Consider the following 17,177-nt stretch of genomic DNA (forward strand, 5'->3'; position numbering starts at 1 on the left):
CACTCCATCCTGTAGTGCTGCCTTATATATATATATATAGATATAACTTACATTAGTCACTCCATCCTGTAGTCCTGCCTTATATATATAGATATAACTTACATTAGTCACTCCATCCTGTAGTGCTGCCTTATATATATATATATGACTTACATTAGTCACTCCATTCTGTAGTGCTGCCTTATAGATATAGATATAACTTACATTAGTCACTCCATCCTGTAGTGCTGCCTTATATATATATAGATATAACTTACATTAGTCACTCCATCCTGTAGTGCTGCCTTATATATATTGATATAACTTACATTAGTCACTCCATCCTGTAGTGCTGCCTTACATATATATATAACTTACATTAGTCCCTCCATCTTGTAGTGCTGCCTTATAGATATATATATAACTTACATTAGTCACTCTATCATGTAGTCCTGCCTTATATATATATAGATATAACTTACATTAGTCACTCCATCCTGTAGTGCTACATTATATATATATATATATAGATATAACTTACATAAGTCACTCCATTCTGTAGTGCTGCCTTATAGATATAGATATAACTTACATTAGTCACTCCATCCTGTAGTGCTGCCTTATATATATATATATATATATATATATATATATATATATATAGATATAACTTACATTAGTCACTCCATCCTGTAGTGCTGCCTTATATATATAGATATAACTTACATTAGTCACTCCATCCGGTAGTGTTGCCTTATATATATATATATAGATATAACTTACATAAGTCACTCCATCCGGTAGTGTTGCCTTATATATATAGATATAACTTACATTAGTCACTCCATCCTGTAGTGCTGCCTTATATTTATAGATATAACTTACATTAGTCACTCCATCCTGTAGTCCTGCCTTATATATTTATATAAAAATTACATTAGTCACTCCATCCTGCAGTGCTGCCTGATATATATAGATATAACTTACATTAGTCACTCCATCCTGTAGTGCTGCCTTATATATATAGATATAACTTACATTAGTCACTCCATCCTGCAGTGCTGCCTTATATATATAGATATAACTTACATTAGTCACTCCATCCTGTAGTGCTGCCTTCTATATATAGATATAACTTACATTGGTCACTCCATCCTGTAGTGCTGCCTTATATATATAGATATAACTTACATTAGTCACTACATCCTGTAGTGCTGCCTTATATATAAAGATATAACTTACATTAGTCACTCCATCCTGTAGTGCTGCCTTATATATAAAGATATAACTTACATTAGTCACTCCATCCTGTAGTGCTGCCTTTGTTACAGACCCTGGCCCATTAAAACCAGTACCATCTGCAGGTCCCCAGCTATTGCTGTATATATCAACATTTGAAAGATAGTGAGAGAGACCTTGAGCTTCCTCTGAATCTGTTATAGCATAGGAACCCAATATCCGAATTCCTTTAAAAGAAATAATTCATGTCTCTTAGTCGATGCAAGTTGGTCAAGATAAAAGCGGAGAGAATATTTGGCCAGTGACAAAATGAAAACAGGATCTAAAGGGATAGGTGCGGCAAGGGCCTTATTTTTTCTACAACGAAAAGTGTTTCAAGTTGATGAGAAAGTGAAATAGAATTATTTTTGTAGAACTGTAATATCCAAAATAGGTTTAAAAAAACAACAGATTTTGGTTAAATGAATAGATTAGATTAAACACATCATTTTGCAAAAGTATAACGAAGAAATCGGACACAACTTCACAAGTTATCACAACTTACAAAGTTCCTTTCCCAACAATATCAATTTAGTAGTAAACAAGTGTCAGCAATAATTATATACTAGTATTTAATTATTATTACGTGAAAACCATAATCACACTGTGGGAACGGAACTGTACGGTTTTCTAATAATTTGGTCATTCGGGAGACTGTCAAGCGGGGCAGTCAATAAAAATATCCGACATGGAGAAAATGAATATATTTGGATTTCTACTGGGACAATGGCTTTAACACTTTCAGACAGGTAAGGCAATATATCAGAAAAGGTACATGTGAAAATTCAGGTAGCAAACATTGATTTTTCGATGTTTATTTGACATTTTTGATCGCTGTTGTGTGACATTTTTTATCGTTTTACACGGAGCTCCACCATTCTAAGGAAAACGTTTGGATGCATATATCTTTCTTATTATTTTATTGGTTCATATTTGCATAAAGAATGTTTTAGCTATCAAAACTTCAGGCAGAAACGTTATATAGGAACATAAGAGTTCATCAAAATTTCCATCAGGCAACTTGTTATTTTGCAAATGTCGGAGCCCCGCTTGACAGTCTCCCGAATGACCAAATTATTAGAAAACCGTACAGTTCCGTTCCCACACTGTGATATTACAACTATAGAAACTGAACCTCTTATATTTTACACAGGGAGATGGGGGGGGGGGACAGGGATGAGGGGGGGAGTCTAAATTTAAATCCATAGAATCTTTTTATAATTTACCAACATGAAATTTAATTCATGCTTTTTTCTATAACTTGATAAAAACTATATGTTAAAGCCGTATCAAGAATTGGCAAATCATCATTACGAAATAACAAAACCACATCATATAATGAAACAACTACATTACGTTAAGTCACATACACATCAAGTAATGTTAAAACCACATTGCCTAATAACACAACCACATTAAATAATTGTGAAACCATATCGAGTAATGACAAAACCATATTAAGTAATGACAAAACTATATCATTTCAATACGAAATCATATCATGTAATATTGAAATATTATTAAATAATGACTATTCCATATTGATTTATATCATAACATCATTACGTAATGTCAAAATATCATCAAGTAATTATAAGACGACATAACGTAATATCAGAGTACAACATAAGACAGCTGTGGCGTTCCATAAAATTGCTTTACATTCTTCACATATAGCTGATTGGTTTTAAATGAAAAGAATGTCTTACAGACAGATCTGAAAATATTTATACGGAGACAGATTTAGAAGTGGAACTGAGGAACAAAAGTTACGAAGCTTGCTAGATTTCCCGATGGTATCTCTGTCGAACAGCTTCACTACTCGTCGTTACTAGCGATATTTTTTCTACATCTGGTTTTAGGGTTGAACCCAGTTTCGCAATAAAACTGTCGGGATTCATCGAATGCATACGATGTTCGATATTGCAAAGATATACAATACAAATACTAAATAAGTTGTTTTGTTTGCAGTCACAAAAAAAAACACCAAAAAAAACAATTTCACATCAAAATCATATATGGAGGTGAACGAAGCTTAATGCAACACCGTTGATACATGTAATATCGTGGTGAATATTTTATGCATGTGTCATTTAATCCATTTGAATTCAATCTCAATAACGCGAGATATTTGTGTCACTCTATGAACTCATAATTTGTTTTGTATCTTTTTCTTCAAGATAAACTATGTCTTCTATCTTGGAAGTCTAGGTAAAACCAAATATCGATTGAAAATACATAGCTTGGTATCTTCCAGCGATGTTATAAATCCACTTAACGGTTTTCAGTGGGATATGCTGAGATTAACACCTCGCATTGATTATCTACGTTTAATTCTGCGATAACGTCCTCTTTTCAGATGTTCTTTAGGCAGGCAGTTTTACCGGAAGTCAATGTTATGCTAATCACATTAATTGGTGTAGATCTACGTGTTTATAAATAACACATGGTATTTTGCCTGTTTATGATTGATTCATTTCACACTTTTACATTTAACATATGAGAATGCTTGTCAAGCATATTACCATTTTGGATATTTCGTTTACACCAATGTTTATGAATGTTTTAGAGTTGAACTCAATGCCATGCTAACACCATAGATAGTATTGTTCTACGATGTTATAATTAATCAATTAGAAAGTACACTAGATTATGAATGTTGGATTAAATGTCGAACACTCAGCTTATAAGCTGTCAACAAAGTTCAAGGTTCTTCAAATTCATCTTAGAGAGTTCTTGCTCACACGAACAACATTTTAATTGCATGCTGTTTGCAATGCTACAATTAATCAATTTTACAATAATAAATTATAGTGTTGTCAACGGTTAACCGCTCGTACGACCGAATACCGAATACCAAAAACGCTAACCGGTTAACCGGACTTTTTTTTCAATTTAAATAGATTTGATATAAATTTGTATTGAAATAATTAAATATTTGTGTTTTCTTTATAAAAATTGTCGTCGTGGTAATTAATTTGACGGATCAATTGTCCAGTATATTGATTGGTATTGCTAATCCAAAAATATAAAATTAATTAGAACTTGTCTCTCAGCTCGGGGCAAGATCTTAAGGAAACATAATTAGTTTCATGTTTTTTAACAGTAATTTTTAATCAGTAATAAGATTAAATTTTAGGGTTTACTTCATTGTTTCATTTTTGATCTTATATTGTGTAGACCTACATCTGAATGTGCAATCTTCGTCGTGCAAGTCTTTGTCATACTTTAAACTAAATGTTAACTCAAAAATTGTAAAAAGCAGAACAACGTGAATGTACTCAATGTATACTTGATGGTAAGAATATCAGGATTAATCAATTTTAATTGAAACACCTCACATTATTTTCGGAGATAACAGGACAAAATGAAAGAATCATCGGTTTCAGACATATTCAATTCTACGAGATCAAGACGGTTTTTTTATTTTTTTATTTTTCAATTTGAAGTTAGTGCAAACGCCATAGTTGATACGGTGTGTTTGATTATTAAAAGTCAAACTTGGACAGGAATCTTCACAGACAAGCCTTATAAAACGAAAGGCCAAACTTCAATTCATCGTAATATTAAAACGTAAATGTATGACTTTGATGGAATGTAGTCACATTGACACTCATACCACATCTTCTTATATCGATGTGTAGGGTACTATTGCTAAGGCCTTCAAACATTAACTTAAACTACCGGTTAATCGGTCGAACGATTATACGAGTAACCGGTTAGGCAAAAGTGTACGATTTGACAACACTAAATTAATAAATTTACCTTAATGAGAAATGGGAGATAACAAAGGGAAAAACTCATAAAGCGAAGAGAAATTGACAACGTCATGGCCAAAAAAAAAATTGAAAAACGACAAGAAGACCAACAACAGTCTACAAAACACAACATAGAAGAGTAAAGAATGAGCAACACAACTCCCACCAAAAAACCCGTGGTGATCTCATGCGTCCGGAAGGGACAGCAGATCCTGTTCCCTTATATGGTTCCCGTCGTGTTGTAAGGTTAGGGCTAAATACTACACATCATTTATTTTCCTGTACTGCAATGCATCAATTTATCCAATTTATAACTTACCAATGAGAGTACAGCTAAATGCCACACCAACTACACATATATTGTTGTCTTTAACTGCACCTATAAGTCCACTAACCTGTGTTCCATGACTGAAATAAATCAATCAAATCAAATAATTTTATTGGTGTAAATTCCTATACAGAAATGATACCAGCCGACATTTACAAAATACAAATACAAAAAAAATAAACAAAAAAACAAACAAACAAAAAAAACAACCAAACATATTTTCTCAATGATCATGATAAGAGATACATATTTTATATTTACATTGCGTGGAGGTGTTATTCATACAATATTATTAATTCAAGCTATTACAATCAGCTTTAATACTATAAAAGCTCTTAACAACATTATGTTTGCTTTAAATGAATTTTCAAATCATACATATCACTTATTCCAGCTACACTTACAGTACTAATGTCCGCATCATTACTTTTCAAAATGAAACTAAAGTTATCTTGTTCACGCATATTAACAAAAGATGGAACTATATCACTTAAATTACAAAAGAGTACATTTCTATTAAGTTCTAATGCTTTACATTGAATGAGGAAATGGAACTCATCTTCAATTCCATCCTTACAAATTGGACAAATTCTCTGTTCTAATGGTGTTCTAGTATATCTACCAACTTCTATTAGTAATTTACTATTACTAATTCTGATTTTTACCATTTTAGAAATAACACTTTTGTTAAGGTCTAGTAGAAGATATTTTTCTAATTCAAAATTATTTTTAACTTTGCGATATGTTCTTAGTTTATTACCATGACTATTACCATTATTAGAGTCACAAAAAAGAGCTTGTTTCCAGTATTTTATGAATTCCTCTTCTAATTTCTTTTGAAATGGAAAAAGTAATTTTTTCTTTGACATAGTATTTTGATTTTCCCAGACATGCTGAAAACCAAGTTTACCTAATAACATTTTTAATTTACTACAAAAACCATTAGGAAAGTTTAAGTTTTCATTGTATGCTTTCTTTACCATACTCTCACTGTCCATATTAATGATATGAAGCCAGAAGTTAATTGTATTTTTAAGGGCTGACAATGAAAGTGGGAATAAACCTAATTCAGAAAGTACAGCATTATTAACAGCACCTTTATTTACACCCAATAAAAATGTAGCAAATTTTATTTGAATTTTATTTGGACTGAAGTTTGCATAGTTTGACTCTATGGTAGTATTTTGTTTCACTAAACTAATAGTAGCCCAAACTTCACTGCTATATAACAGAATAGGTTTAACGAATGAATCAAAAAGGTTTAAATGTGGTAGTAAATTCATCTTTTCAGAAAATAATAGTTTTCTAATACAAAATATAGCTTTGCTAGCCTTTTTACATAACTGATCAATTGCTGTAGTAAAAGATCCAGATGGTTTAAAAATTATACCTAGATACTTGTATTCATCAGTTAACTCTAGTAATTTTCCATTATAATAGATTTTGTGCTTTTTAATAATTTTCCCTGCTTTGTTGAATATTATAATATTGGTTTTATTAAGATTAACAGATAGATTCCATTTTTCACAAAATATATTTGATTTATCTAAAGCGTTTTGTAGGCCAGATGCAGATTCTGATATTACTACTAAATCGTCTGCGTAAAGAAGACAAGACACTTGTGTATTATCAAGGCATGCCAGATCACATTTGTGGTCAAACATTTCAACCAGTTCATTTATATACAATGAAAATAATGTATGGCTTAATATACAACCCTGTTTTAATCCTACACATGAGGGAAATGTTTGTGTTAGTCCCTCTTTTAATTTTACAGAGAAAGATACATTAAAATATTGAAAAAAAAACCTTTTATATTATATTTTAGTAACTTATGAAAAAGCCCATCTCTATTGATTGTGTCAAACGCTTTTCTTAGGTCTACAAAGCAAGTGTAGAGATGTTTAGATTTTTTAAAGGTCTTGTCAATCAGAGTTTTTAATGTTAAAATGTTATCACTTGTTCTGCTATTTTTCATGAAGCCTATTTGCTCCTTATGTAATATACTGTTAGTTTCTAGAAAGTTGTCTAATCTGGTAGAAAATATTTTTAAGAAAAATTTACCTAAACAGCTCAAAAGAGCTATACCCCTGTAGTTTGAAGGATCATTAAAACACCCTCCTTTAAAAATAGGCTTAATTATGTTTTCTCTCCATACAGAAGGAAAGATTCCACTTTTAAATATCAAATTAAAAATCAACACATATGTTTTAACTAATTTACCGCATGACACTCTAATAATTTTATTTGTTATACCATCACAACCAGCAGAATTTTTTAACTTTAAGTCTTTTACAACCTTTAACACCTCCTCCGCAGTAATATTATTATTCAAACAATCATTATTACAATCAAAATTCTTACAATGTTGAAAATTCATTAAATCTTTAAAATACTTCAACCATTCATCATGAGAAATATTGAGGCTTGTTTAGGGGGGGTATCAATATCCCATATCCTATTAAGTTTTTATCCCAATATCCCGTATCCCTATAATGTTTACCCCTAATATCCCAATAAATAATTTTTACAAATATCCCATATCCCTTAAACTATTTTGAAATATCCCAAAAAATCATTATGAATTCATTCCCAAGCCCATTTTTTCCCTCATCATCACAACGTCAACAATTTTGACTGGGAAAACAAACTGTGTTCATGGTGTTAAAGGAAATTTACAGTGCATACTTCCTGTGTTAAATAAGAATATATGTGTCCAAAAGATGAAGTGTTCCATCTTAGAGCCTTGTATAACAATATCTTTTTATGTGATCTTAAACGACAAATTTTAATAGTGTAAGGGGTCTAATTTCAGACTTTTTTTTTTAATTGTTCAAACCGTGATGCTTATGACTGTAAAATTTCATTTTGATAGCATTCTTCTTTCATTGATAAGAAACTTCATCCTACACGTTAACCTATGTTGGAAAGAACAGAAGGACTCAAACCTGTCTCTTGTCCGAGATTGCTCTCACATCCAACGGCTGTTTTGCCAGACAAGCTGAGACTGTGGGACGTCAGAGCACGTCCATATCAAAAAGTGGATATTTAGCATGCAAGTTTAATAACTCAAAATAAACACAAGAAAGCTTTCTGCTAATGTACCTACATTACACTTAACTGTTGCAATATTTTTACAGCAGGCAAAATTTGCACAGCCCTTGTTTTGCAAAGAAATAACACAACATTTGACTCTGTGATCTTGAACTTTATGAATTACATAGATCCCAATATTTTTGTTACTTTTTTTTAATTTCCTTCCTCACAACACCAGTAATAGAAAGAACATATATTAATTTACATTGATTATTTAGTAATTATTCGTTATTAACATAGTTTATATCGCGAAATATCTACTTTTTGATATGGGACGTGCTCTGACGTCCCTCGGCCCCAGCTTGTCTGGCAAAACAGCCGTTGCACATCAGAGCAATCTGTGAAACGTGGAGACCTCTGAAGATTTGTCCAGAAAAAATAACCATAGCCCCAACCCAAAAAATCAAATGGTTGCTTCCTAAACTCATCAGATGGATACATTTTGTACATTTAACAAAAATCTATGATTATTTCAAGAAATTATCAATGCATATGAGCATATACTATAAAAAAGATGTGGTATGATTGCCAATGAGACAACTCTTCACAAGAGACCATGTGACACAGAAATTAACAACTATAGGTCACCGTACGACCTTCAACAATAAGTAAAGCTCATACCGCATAGTTAGCTATAAAAGGTTCTGAAATGACAAATGTAGAACAATTCAAACGAGAAAACTAACGGCCTAAGTTATGTATAAAAAAATGAACAAAAAACAAATATGTAACACAGCAACAAACGACAACCACTGAATTAAAGACTTCTGACTTTGGACAGGCACATACATACAGAATGTGGCGAGGTTAAACATGTTAGCGGGATCCCAACCCTCCCCTTAACCTGGGACAGTGGTGTAACAGTACAACATAAGAACGAACTATACAAATCAGTTGAAAAAGGCTTAACTCATCAGATGGATACAAATAGAAATACATCTAACAAAAACAGAGAGTGGACGTGACCGAGTACTTGTACATCCCATCAACAAAAAGACACTAAGTACAGATCTGAGAGTACTCGCAGTTACTGACAGCTAGTTCAAAGCCAATTACAACTAATAAAAAGTAATGCATCTGAGACTAAATTATCAATCATTACACATCCAGCATCCAATGGCACGGTAAACAACATCTCCGTAAAAATGAGGATGTGCTATCCCGTTTGAAATAAGTTTTCTACAGGTAGAACCAAACTTCAAAACCAAATCTAGAATTTAGTAAATATTTTAAGTGATTTGTGGTAACGAAATCCATGACTTAATAATTTACCAGGAATACATAGATTTCGTTCATTAAAATCCAAAATGTTACAACAGACTAGGGCATAGCGGAGGAGTTGTGATATACAAACACCATAAGATAGTGCCAAAGGAACATCACCATCCAAAAAAGGAAAATTAACAATAAGGAACGAAGTATGGAAAGCAAAACAAATACTTTTAATATTATCAGTACATATGAGCATATAAATATAGAAAATAGATCAATACTTTTCACTTGGGTTAGGATAATTTTAAAATAAATTAAACAACAATAAACTCAAATAAATCAACAAAGCACTAAAATGACCTTTAATATTAAACTTTTTTGGGCAATTTTATCAAGTGAGATGTAAATATTTCTGTACTGAACTTTTAAATTCCACTTATTTCTTTTCATGTTAAAAATTCAATATCCTTATAAATGCATCAATATCCCATATCCCATGTACTTTAAGGACAAATATCCCATATCCCTAAAATTAAAATGGCAAATATCCCGTATCCCAATATACCCTATACAAGCCTCAATATTGGAACTAGGGTCTTTCTTTGTTTTCTCCTTTAATAAATTTTAAGATTTCCAAAATTCAGAAGGGTTATTCTCAGATAGATCTAGTATATTTTTTAATATTTTATTTTTATAGACCCTATGTTTTTTACGTACAAGCTTGTTGAAGTTTTTTCTCTCTGTAAAAAATTTTAATCTCAAACTGGAATCCCAAGGATTCCTACCTAAAGTTCTACAGAGAGCTTTTATATGCCTATATTTAGCATCACAGTCATTGTCAACCCATGGTTTTTTGATTTTCCTTCTTTTTTGTTTATTATTCAATTTTGAGTCAAATTTGTTATTTAGGGTTGATGCTCCCTTTAATAATTTATTAAAATCAGATACCACGTCATTCACGTCTGTTATCAACGTTCTCATTTGCTATCAGCTTTTCGGTTTTTGTACAAATATTATTAAAACTATCATAATATAAATTTTCAATAAATTTTTGCTCTCTTATTGGAGACCATCTTATGACTGGTGGCAATTTCCGAAGATTATTACATGTGTCCTGTTTAGGGCCCAATATGTTACTACAAAAAAATGTTTACGGTTATTTGACAATGATCTGAATTATTTGGATGAAAGTCTTCAATTCTGAAGTTTAATATATTTGATAGGAATGTTGAGCTACAGATACAATAATCATCTATTGAGGTTCCATTGTAACTATGGTAAGTTACTTTCCCTATAGAGTCTCCTAAAGTACGTCCATTTAAAATACGTAACTGGGAACTAGTACACATTTCTAGGATACTAGTACACATTTCTAGGATACTTTTCCCATAGCTATTTGTACGTTGTGGCATTTGAGTATTACGTTTAATTTGTACATTATCTGCAATATAGTTAAGTGGAAGAAAATCTTCCAAAGGGTCATTTAATTCATCGCATATAAAATCTATTTCTTTTGAATCAATATGAGCATTCAGATCTCCCATTATCATGACTTCACCTACTGAGTTAAAATTAGAAATATCAGTCTCAAGTTTTTCAAATATCTCTTTATCCATACCAGTTCTTAATGTATATGATGAATTAGATGGTGATATGTACACAAAACAAATATAAAGATCACGTTTAAGACCAAAGTAGGTGTGGTCTAATTTAAACCATAACATGTCACTCAGAGATTTATCAACTAATTTCACACCACCTATGATTGTTCTCTTTACAAATACAGCTAAACTCCCTCTTTTTCTACTACTTTCAGTAGATCTACAATTAACAAAACATTTATATCCTTCAAGGTATAATACATCATTAGAAAAAGAATGAGTTTCTGATAGAAATACAATATCTGACTTAATTTTTTCTCTGAAATTTTGGTCATTTAACTTGCTCATTTTATAACCATTAATATTTCTATAAAGTCCATGTACATTCCATGAACTTACAGACACACTTTTGGGTGTTTTAATTGTCATAATATTTGATTATCTTTTGAAATTATCTATGGGATTCTTAATCACACAAATGAAAAAAATATAAACGAGTAATAATCTATATATAAAATATCTAATATAAACCTTTTAGTTCTTAGCAAAATAAAATGAAATAAAGATTCTAAACAAAATATAATAATACTGATTAAAGGGAAGTAACTCCAACTTTCCTTTGACTAGACAGTAAACAAGAGGCTCTCAAGAGCCTGAATCGCTCACCTGGTAAACAATGCCTTATTGAACATATTGAACCATGCCAGGCAAACATGTACAGCTAACAATTCTCCAATATTACAAATATATATGACTTACTGTTTATAAATAAAGAAAATGAGACCAAAACACAAACACTTAAAACTTAGCAATGGACTGTGAAAATGAGGTCAAGTTCAAATAAAACCTGCGTAACTGACATATAGATCATAAAATATTTTCATACACCAAATATAGTTGACTTAATGCATAAAGTATTAAAGAAATAGACCAAAACTAAAAAAGTTAACTTTGACCACTGAATTATGAAAATGAGGTCAAGGTTAGATGACACCTGTCAGCTAGACATGTACACCTTACAATCATTCTATACACCAATTTTAGTAGACCTATTGCATATAGTATAAGAAAAACAGACAAAAACACAAAAACATAACTATAACCACTGAACCATGAAAATGAGGTCAAGGTCAGATGACACCTGCCAGTTGGACATGTACACTTTACAGTTCTTCTATACACCAAATCTACTAGACTTATTGCTTATAGTATCTGAGATATGGACTTGACCACGAAAATTTAACGTTGTTCACTGATCCATGAAATGAGGTCGAGGTCAAGTGAAAACTGTCCGACAGGCATGAGGACCTTGCAAGGAACGCACGTACCAAATATAGTTATTCAATTCTGCCGCCGGATCACTATCCCTATATCAAGCTAACTGCAACAAAAGTTGCAGGCTCGACAAAAATGATCAAGACAATTTTTTTAACTAATCATTTATTAAGAGAAAAAACTTGCATACATGTACTTACTGTACATCTTTTTCTAAAATAAAATTTTACCCTGCTAGGTAGAGAATATTAGGTTTATATAAATAAAAAGATGTGGTACTAGTGCTAATGAGACAACTGTCCACCCAAGTCACAATGGTTAAAAAGTTAACAATTATAGGTCAAAGTATGGCCTCCAAGGTCAGATGACACCTACCAGTTGGGCATGTACAAGTCAGGAGCCTGTAATTCAGTGGTTGTCGTTTGTTGCTGTGTTATTTATTTGTTTTTCGTTCATTTATTTGTATCTTAATTCGGCTGTTAGTTTTGTCGATAGAATTGTTTCACATTTGTCATTTCGGGGCCTTTTATAGCTGACTATGCGGTATTGGCTTTGCTCATTGTTGAAGGCTGTTTGGTGACCTATAGTTGTTAATTTCTGTGTCATTTGGTCTCTTGTTTAGAGTTGGTCTCATTGGCAATTACACCAAATCTTCTTTTTTTTGTATAAAGTTTGTTACATAAGGCATTTATAAACCAAGTATGCAGCATTTAGGTCTACTACCTTCTGAAATATACAGCTTTTAAGTCAAGAGCTAACACTGTCGCTGTTATCTCCAGATCACTACCCTTAAGTCTTGTTTTCTGTGACAGAAGTTGCAGGCAAGACAAAAATTGCTCTTATTGTGGCTGTCATTTTTAATGAAATCCAAGAATAAAGCCAAGCAAAATCACACTATTTTGCTTTTAACGTTTTATTTATATACATATCTAGTTGATTTCACAATAAATTACAATGCATTTATTTCCTTTATGGAGATAGAATGTGTCATGCTTCTATGGAGATACATTTATAAAACATTCTCTTCTCAGAAAGTCTATATATATATATATATATATATATACAATGTCAGCCTTTACATCTCACTCAACTGTTGAATTAGTCCATGCTTCATGCATACTAGTCAATCATTATAGTAAATGTCCTTGTTAGATTTTATAACAGTGCAATATATATTGCTTACAATATTCTCTACACATCAACATATAAATTGAATCAAAAATACAGTTGAAAGTGTTTAGTACATAAGCAGTTATAAAAAAGAGTTCTTAAACAACAATATATACTCATGAAAAATTATAGAAACAAATAACAAACTATCATTTAAATCAGATCCATAAAGTTTATTATATGACCATAGATGACTTTTTTGTTTTGTCTGGCCCTGCGACACTGTCGCATATGCGAGTCTAGTGTCTGTATTGGGAGACTGATCTCCTGCATATGTATCAGGTTTTTATGCCACCACATTCTTGTTTGTTATTCGTGCATGGCACAGGACACCTGTTATCCTAGCATATACCCTGACATTACATTATACCAGAACTTTTCTTCGAGCTATTTCTTATAATATAAATGTTTTTAAAAAATTTGCTTGCTTTAAAAAAAAAGGTTATTGCTAACATTTAAACCTGTTTTATAACTGCTTATATACTAAATACTTTTAACTGTATTAAAACATGTATATCGTGAAGTGATTTATTTTTCTACAATTATTTTAACAACATGAAGATCATTCATCTTATCTGATACTTGTACTATTAAATTATCAAGATTATATCACAGCCATCACTATATGCTACAAATTGATCAATCAACTACAAATATCAAAGAATTTAAAAATAAAACACAAATGATACCTCAATTATTGTTCTTAAAACATTTCAAAATGTTTCAATAAAAATTATTCAACATTTATTCTAATGGACCAAAAAATATATCGTAGATTCTCATCCCCTTTATACATGTACCCAATTTTTCCAGCCTTCACAATAAATTATTTAGATTTTTTGTCACATTTTCTTATAAAACTTAAGTATGTTTGAAAGCAGTATTAATGGTAATGGTCCTTTTGGCTCCAGATGTAGCAAAATTTTGAAATGTGGATTATTTCTTTGTGTGATATATAATATTTGATATAAACATGTTTAACAAAATATAATAATCTTGGTTTTCAGAGGCCAATTATGCCCCTTACCATTCATACTCTTTTAACTGTATTGTCAGTTCCTTCCACAATTACACAGGCAAATTTTGTTCATGTGAATTTTATGTGAATTTAATTTTCACGTGAAATTCATGTGATGAATTGAGCTTATACATGAAATTCGTGTGAACTCATTTCATTTGAGTTTCACATGAATATCATTTACATGAATTTGTTTTGATGTGAAATTCACATGAATTTTTTCACGTGAATTTCACAATCATTTCATGTGAATTTCACATGAATTTGTGTGAAATTCACATGAACAAAATTTGTCTGTGACCCCAACCTTTATAAGATGGTGAGGGGAACCCATGAGCAAAAATAACCCCTCTTTGGACATTTAAGGTTGTTCTATTGAACAAACTTAAATGTCCAAAAAAATGTGGTGGGTTTTACACTTCTTTACTTTAATATGTTTAATGTAACTCAACTGTAACATAAATAATCTGATGGTCGGACCAATAGGCATCAAGAATATCTGTCTCATAATGAAAAATTTTATCAATATTTAGGAAAATATGATCTAATAATGTTGTGTATAATCTGGTAGGCTTAGTAAGAATTTGGGAGCACATAAATGTGTCCAACATAAAGTTCAGGAAATTATCATGTCCAGATAGAAAATCAAAGTTAAAATCTCCCATTATAATTAAATTTGAGTGTTGTAAATCCAAAGTAGGAGCAAGATCATAGAGGAAAGCTGTCTTCAAATCTTTAAGGGAACATTCTGATGCTCTGTAGACAAACACTACTTGGAAGAGTCCTTTGTTAGGCACAATTATTTCCACTAGTAGAAATTCTAATGTAGGTGTTGAATAAGGCAATTGTCTTTGAAGTAAACAGCCATTTTTCAAGAATACAACAAGTCCATGTGGAGGTCTAGTATTTGGATGTTTTTGATTTTGATCAACTCGAATAGGTGTTTGAAATCCAGGAAATAAGTAATTTTCGTTGCAATCTGAAGGAATTAACCTTGATTCTGCGATACCAATGACATCAGCATCCATAATGCTGGGATCTGCTCTAATGTCTTCGTGATGCAAATGCATAGATCTCGAATTGTTAAAAACCACCTTGAAATTTTCACTTGGCAAAGAATACAGTGGTTTGAAACACAATGAAAGGACCGCCTCAGATTTCAATCTCTCAACTTCATCCTTGACACAGTCAGACACAGCAATATTTTTTCGATTCAAGTTAAGTATTTGCAATCCTGATAAAGTTGTTACTCTGCTTAAAGCAACATAATGAATATGAGGAATCTTCCCTTTGCATTTAGAATCAAGACTCACAACTACTTCTTTTAAAGTATCACCTTGTGACTTGTGGATTGTTTTTCCAGCAGCAGGTCGAAGAGGCATCTGGATTCGTTCAAAATTTTTGTATCTATAACTAAATGATCTCTTAATATCAAAAACTGGTGTCCATCTTTTGTCAATATTTTGACTGTACAAGTGGTTATACTTTTTTCTTGTATTTGTTCCAATTTTCTCATCATTAAATTTGACCCATACTATACTTGGTCTTTGCGATTTCGTCTTGTACTCAAATAATTTCACCTGACAAGATGAACCTTTGGTGAGACCATCTGTTACTTCAATGTTAGCTGTTAGATCATATTTCATTCCAATAGCTAGCTCCACTTCTTTGGCTAAATTGGCTGTGTCAGACTGCTTTCCAGGTAAAGAACTGATCAATTTTGCTTTAATAGGAGGGGAAAAGTCTCCAACTACGGTGTCTACAGCTTTTACACTTACTTTCTCAGATGTCAAATTTGTTATAAACTTGTTGTTAAATTTATCAACAAGATCATTTTGTACAAATAAGTGTGTACTGTTTTTATTGTATGATTGATCTTCAATCCGGACAGTCCTTGTATCAAGAATAGCAAAATCATTGTCATTGAGATTATTAAGTCTCAACCTATTCAACAACTCTGCAAACTCTATATCATCTTTTTGTCTCATTATCTGTGTAAGTTCATGAACCTTAAATAACTCCTTCCACAAATTAGGAGAAAGAGCAGATATGCCTTTGTTAAGATCTTGAAAAATCCAACCATCAAATACTGGCTTCAGTTGAAAGAAGTCTCCAATTGCAATCACACTTACACCTCCAAATATCTGGTTGCTGCCTTTGATTTTCTTTAATCTAGCATCCAAAAGGGAGAACATTTTGTTTCCAACCATTGAGATTTCGTCAATCATTACAACTGATAAATTTCTATATTTCATTCTTAGAGTATTTAGAACATCACATGACAGAGATTGATTTAATCCTTTATTGGGCTGTATTTGAAAAGCATTATGTATGGTCAAACCATTAATATTATAGGCTGCTTTTCCCGTTGGAGCACATAACAGAATTCTTATATCATCAGGATCTTCACCTTCGGTGGAACACAAATGTCTATGCAGTGCTTGAAATAGAGCTTTGACTAC

General features: G+C 31.7%; 2 protein-coding genes across 2 annotated transcripts in view; both read right to left on the reverse strand.

Annotated features, from left to right (window-relative positions):
- LOC143066852 (uncharacterized) overlaps window positions 1-2,135 on the reverse strand; it is a 66,954-nt gene extending 64,819 nt beyond the window's left edge. Inside the window, exons 1-2 of the mRNA XM_076239665.1 lie at window positions 2,123-2,135; window positions 1,273-1,445 (exon numbers count right to left, since the gene is read on the reverse strand). Coding sequence (XP_076095780.1) covers window positions 1,273-1,445; window positions 2,123-2,135 — 186 coding nt within the window. The remainder of the gene's footprint in view (window positions 1-1,272; window positions 1,446-2,122) is intronic.
- A 2,963-nt stretch (window positions 2,136-5,098) lies between these two features.
- Window positions 5,099-17,177, reverse strand: part of LOC143069468 (furin-like) — a 122,872-nt gene continuing 110,793 nt past the window's right edge. The window contains exon 6 of the mRNA XM_076244116.1: window positions 5,099-5,423. Within this exon, the coding sequence (XP_076100231.1) occupies window positions 5,324-5,423 (100 nt within the window). The 3' untranslated portion in view covers window positions 5,099-5,323. The remainder of the gene's footprint in view (window positions 5,424-17,177) is intronic.

Source organism: Mytilus galloprovincialis, chromosome 3 (assembly GCF_965363235.1).
Source record: "Mytilus galloprovincialis chromosome 3, xbMytGall1.hap1.1, whole genome shotgun sequence".
NCBI classification, from domain to species: domain Eukaryota; kingdom Metazoa; phylum Mollusca; class Bivalvia; order Mytilida; family Mytilidae; genus Mytilus; species Mytilus galloprovincialis.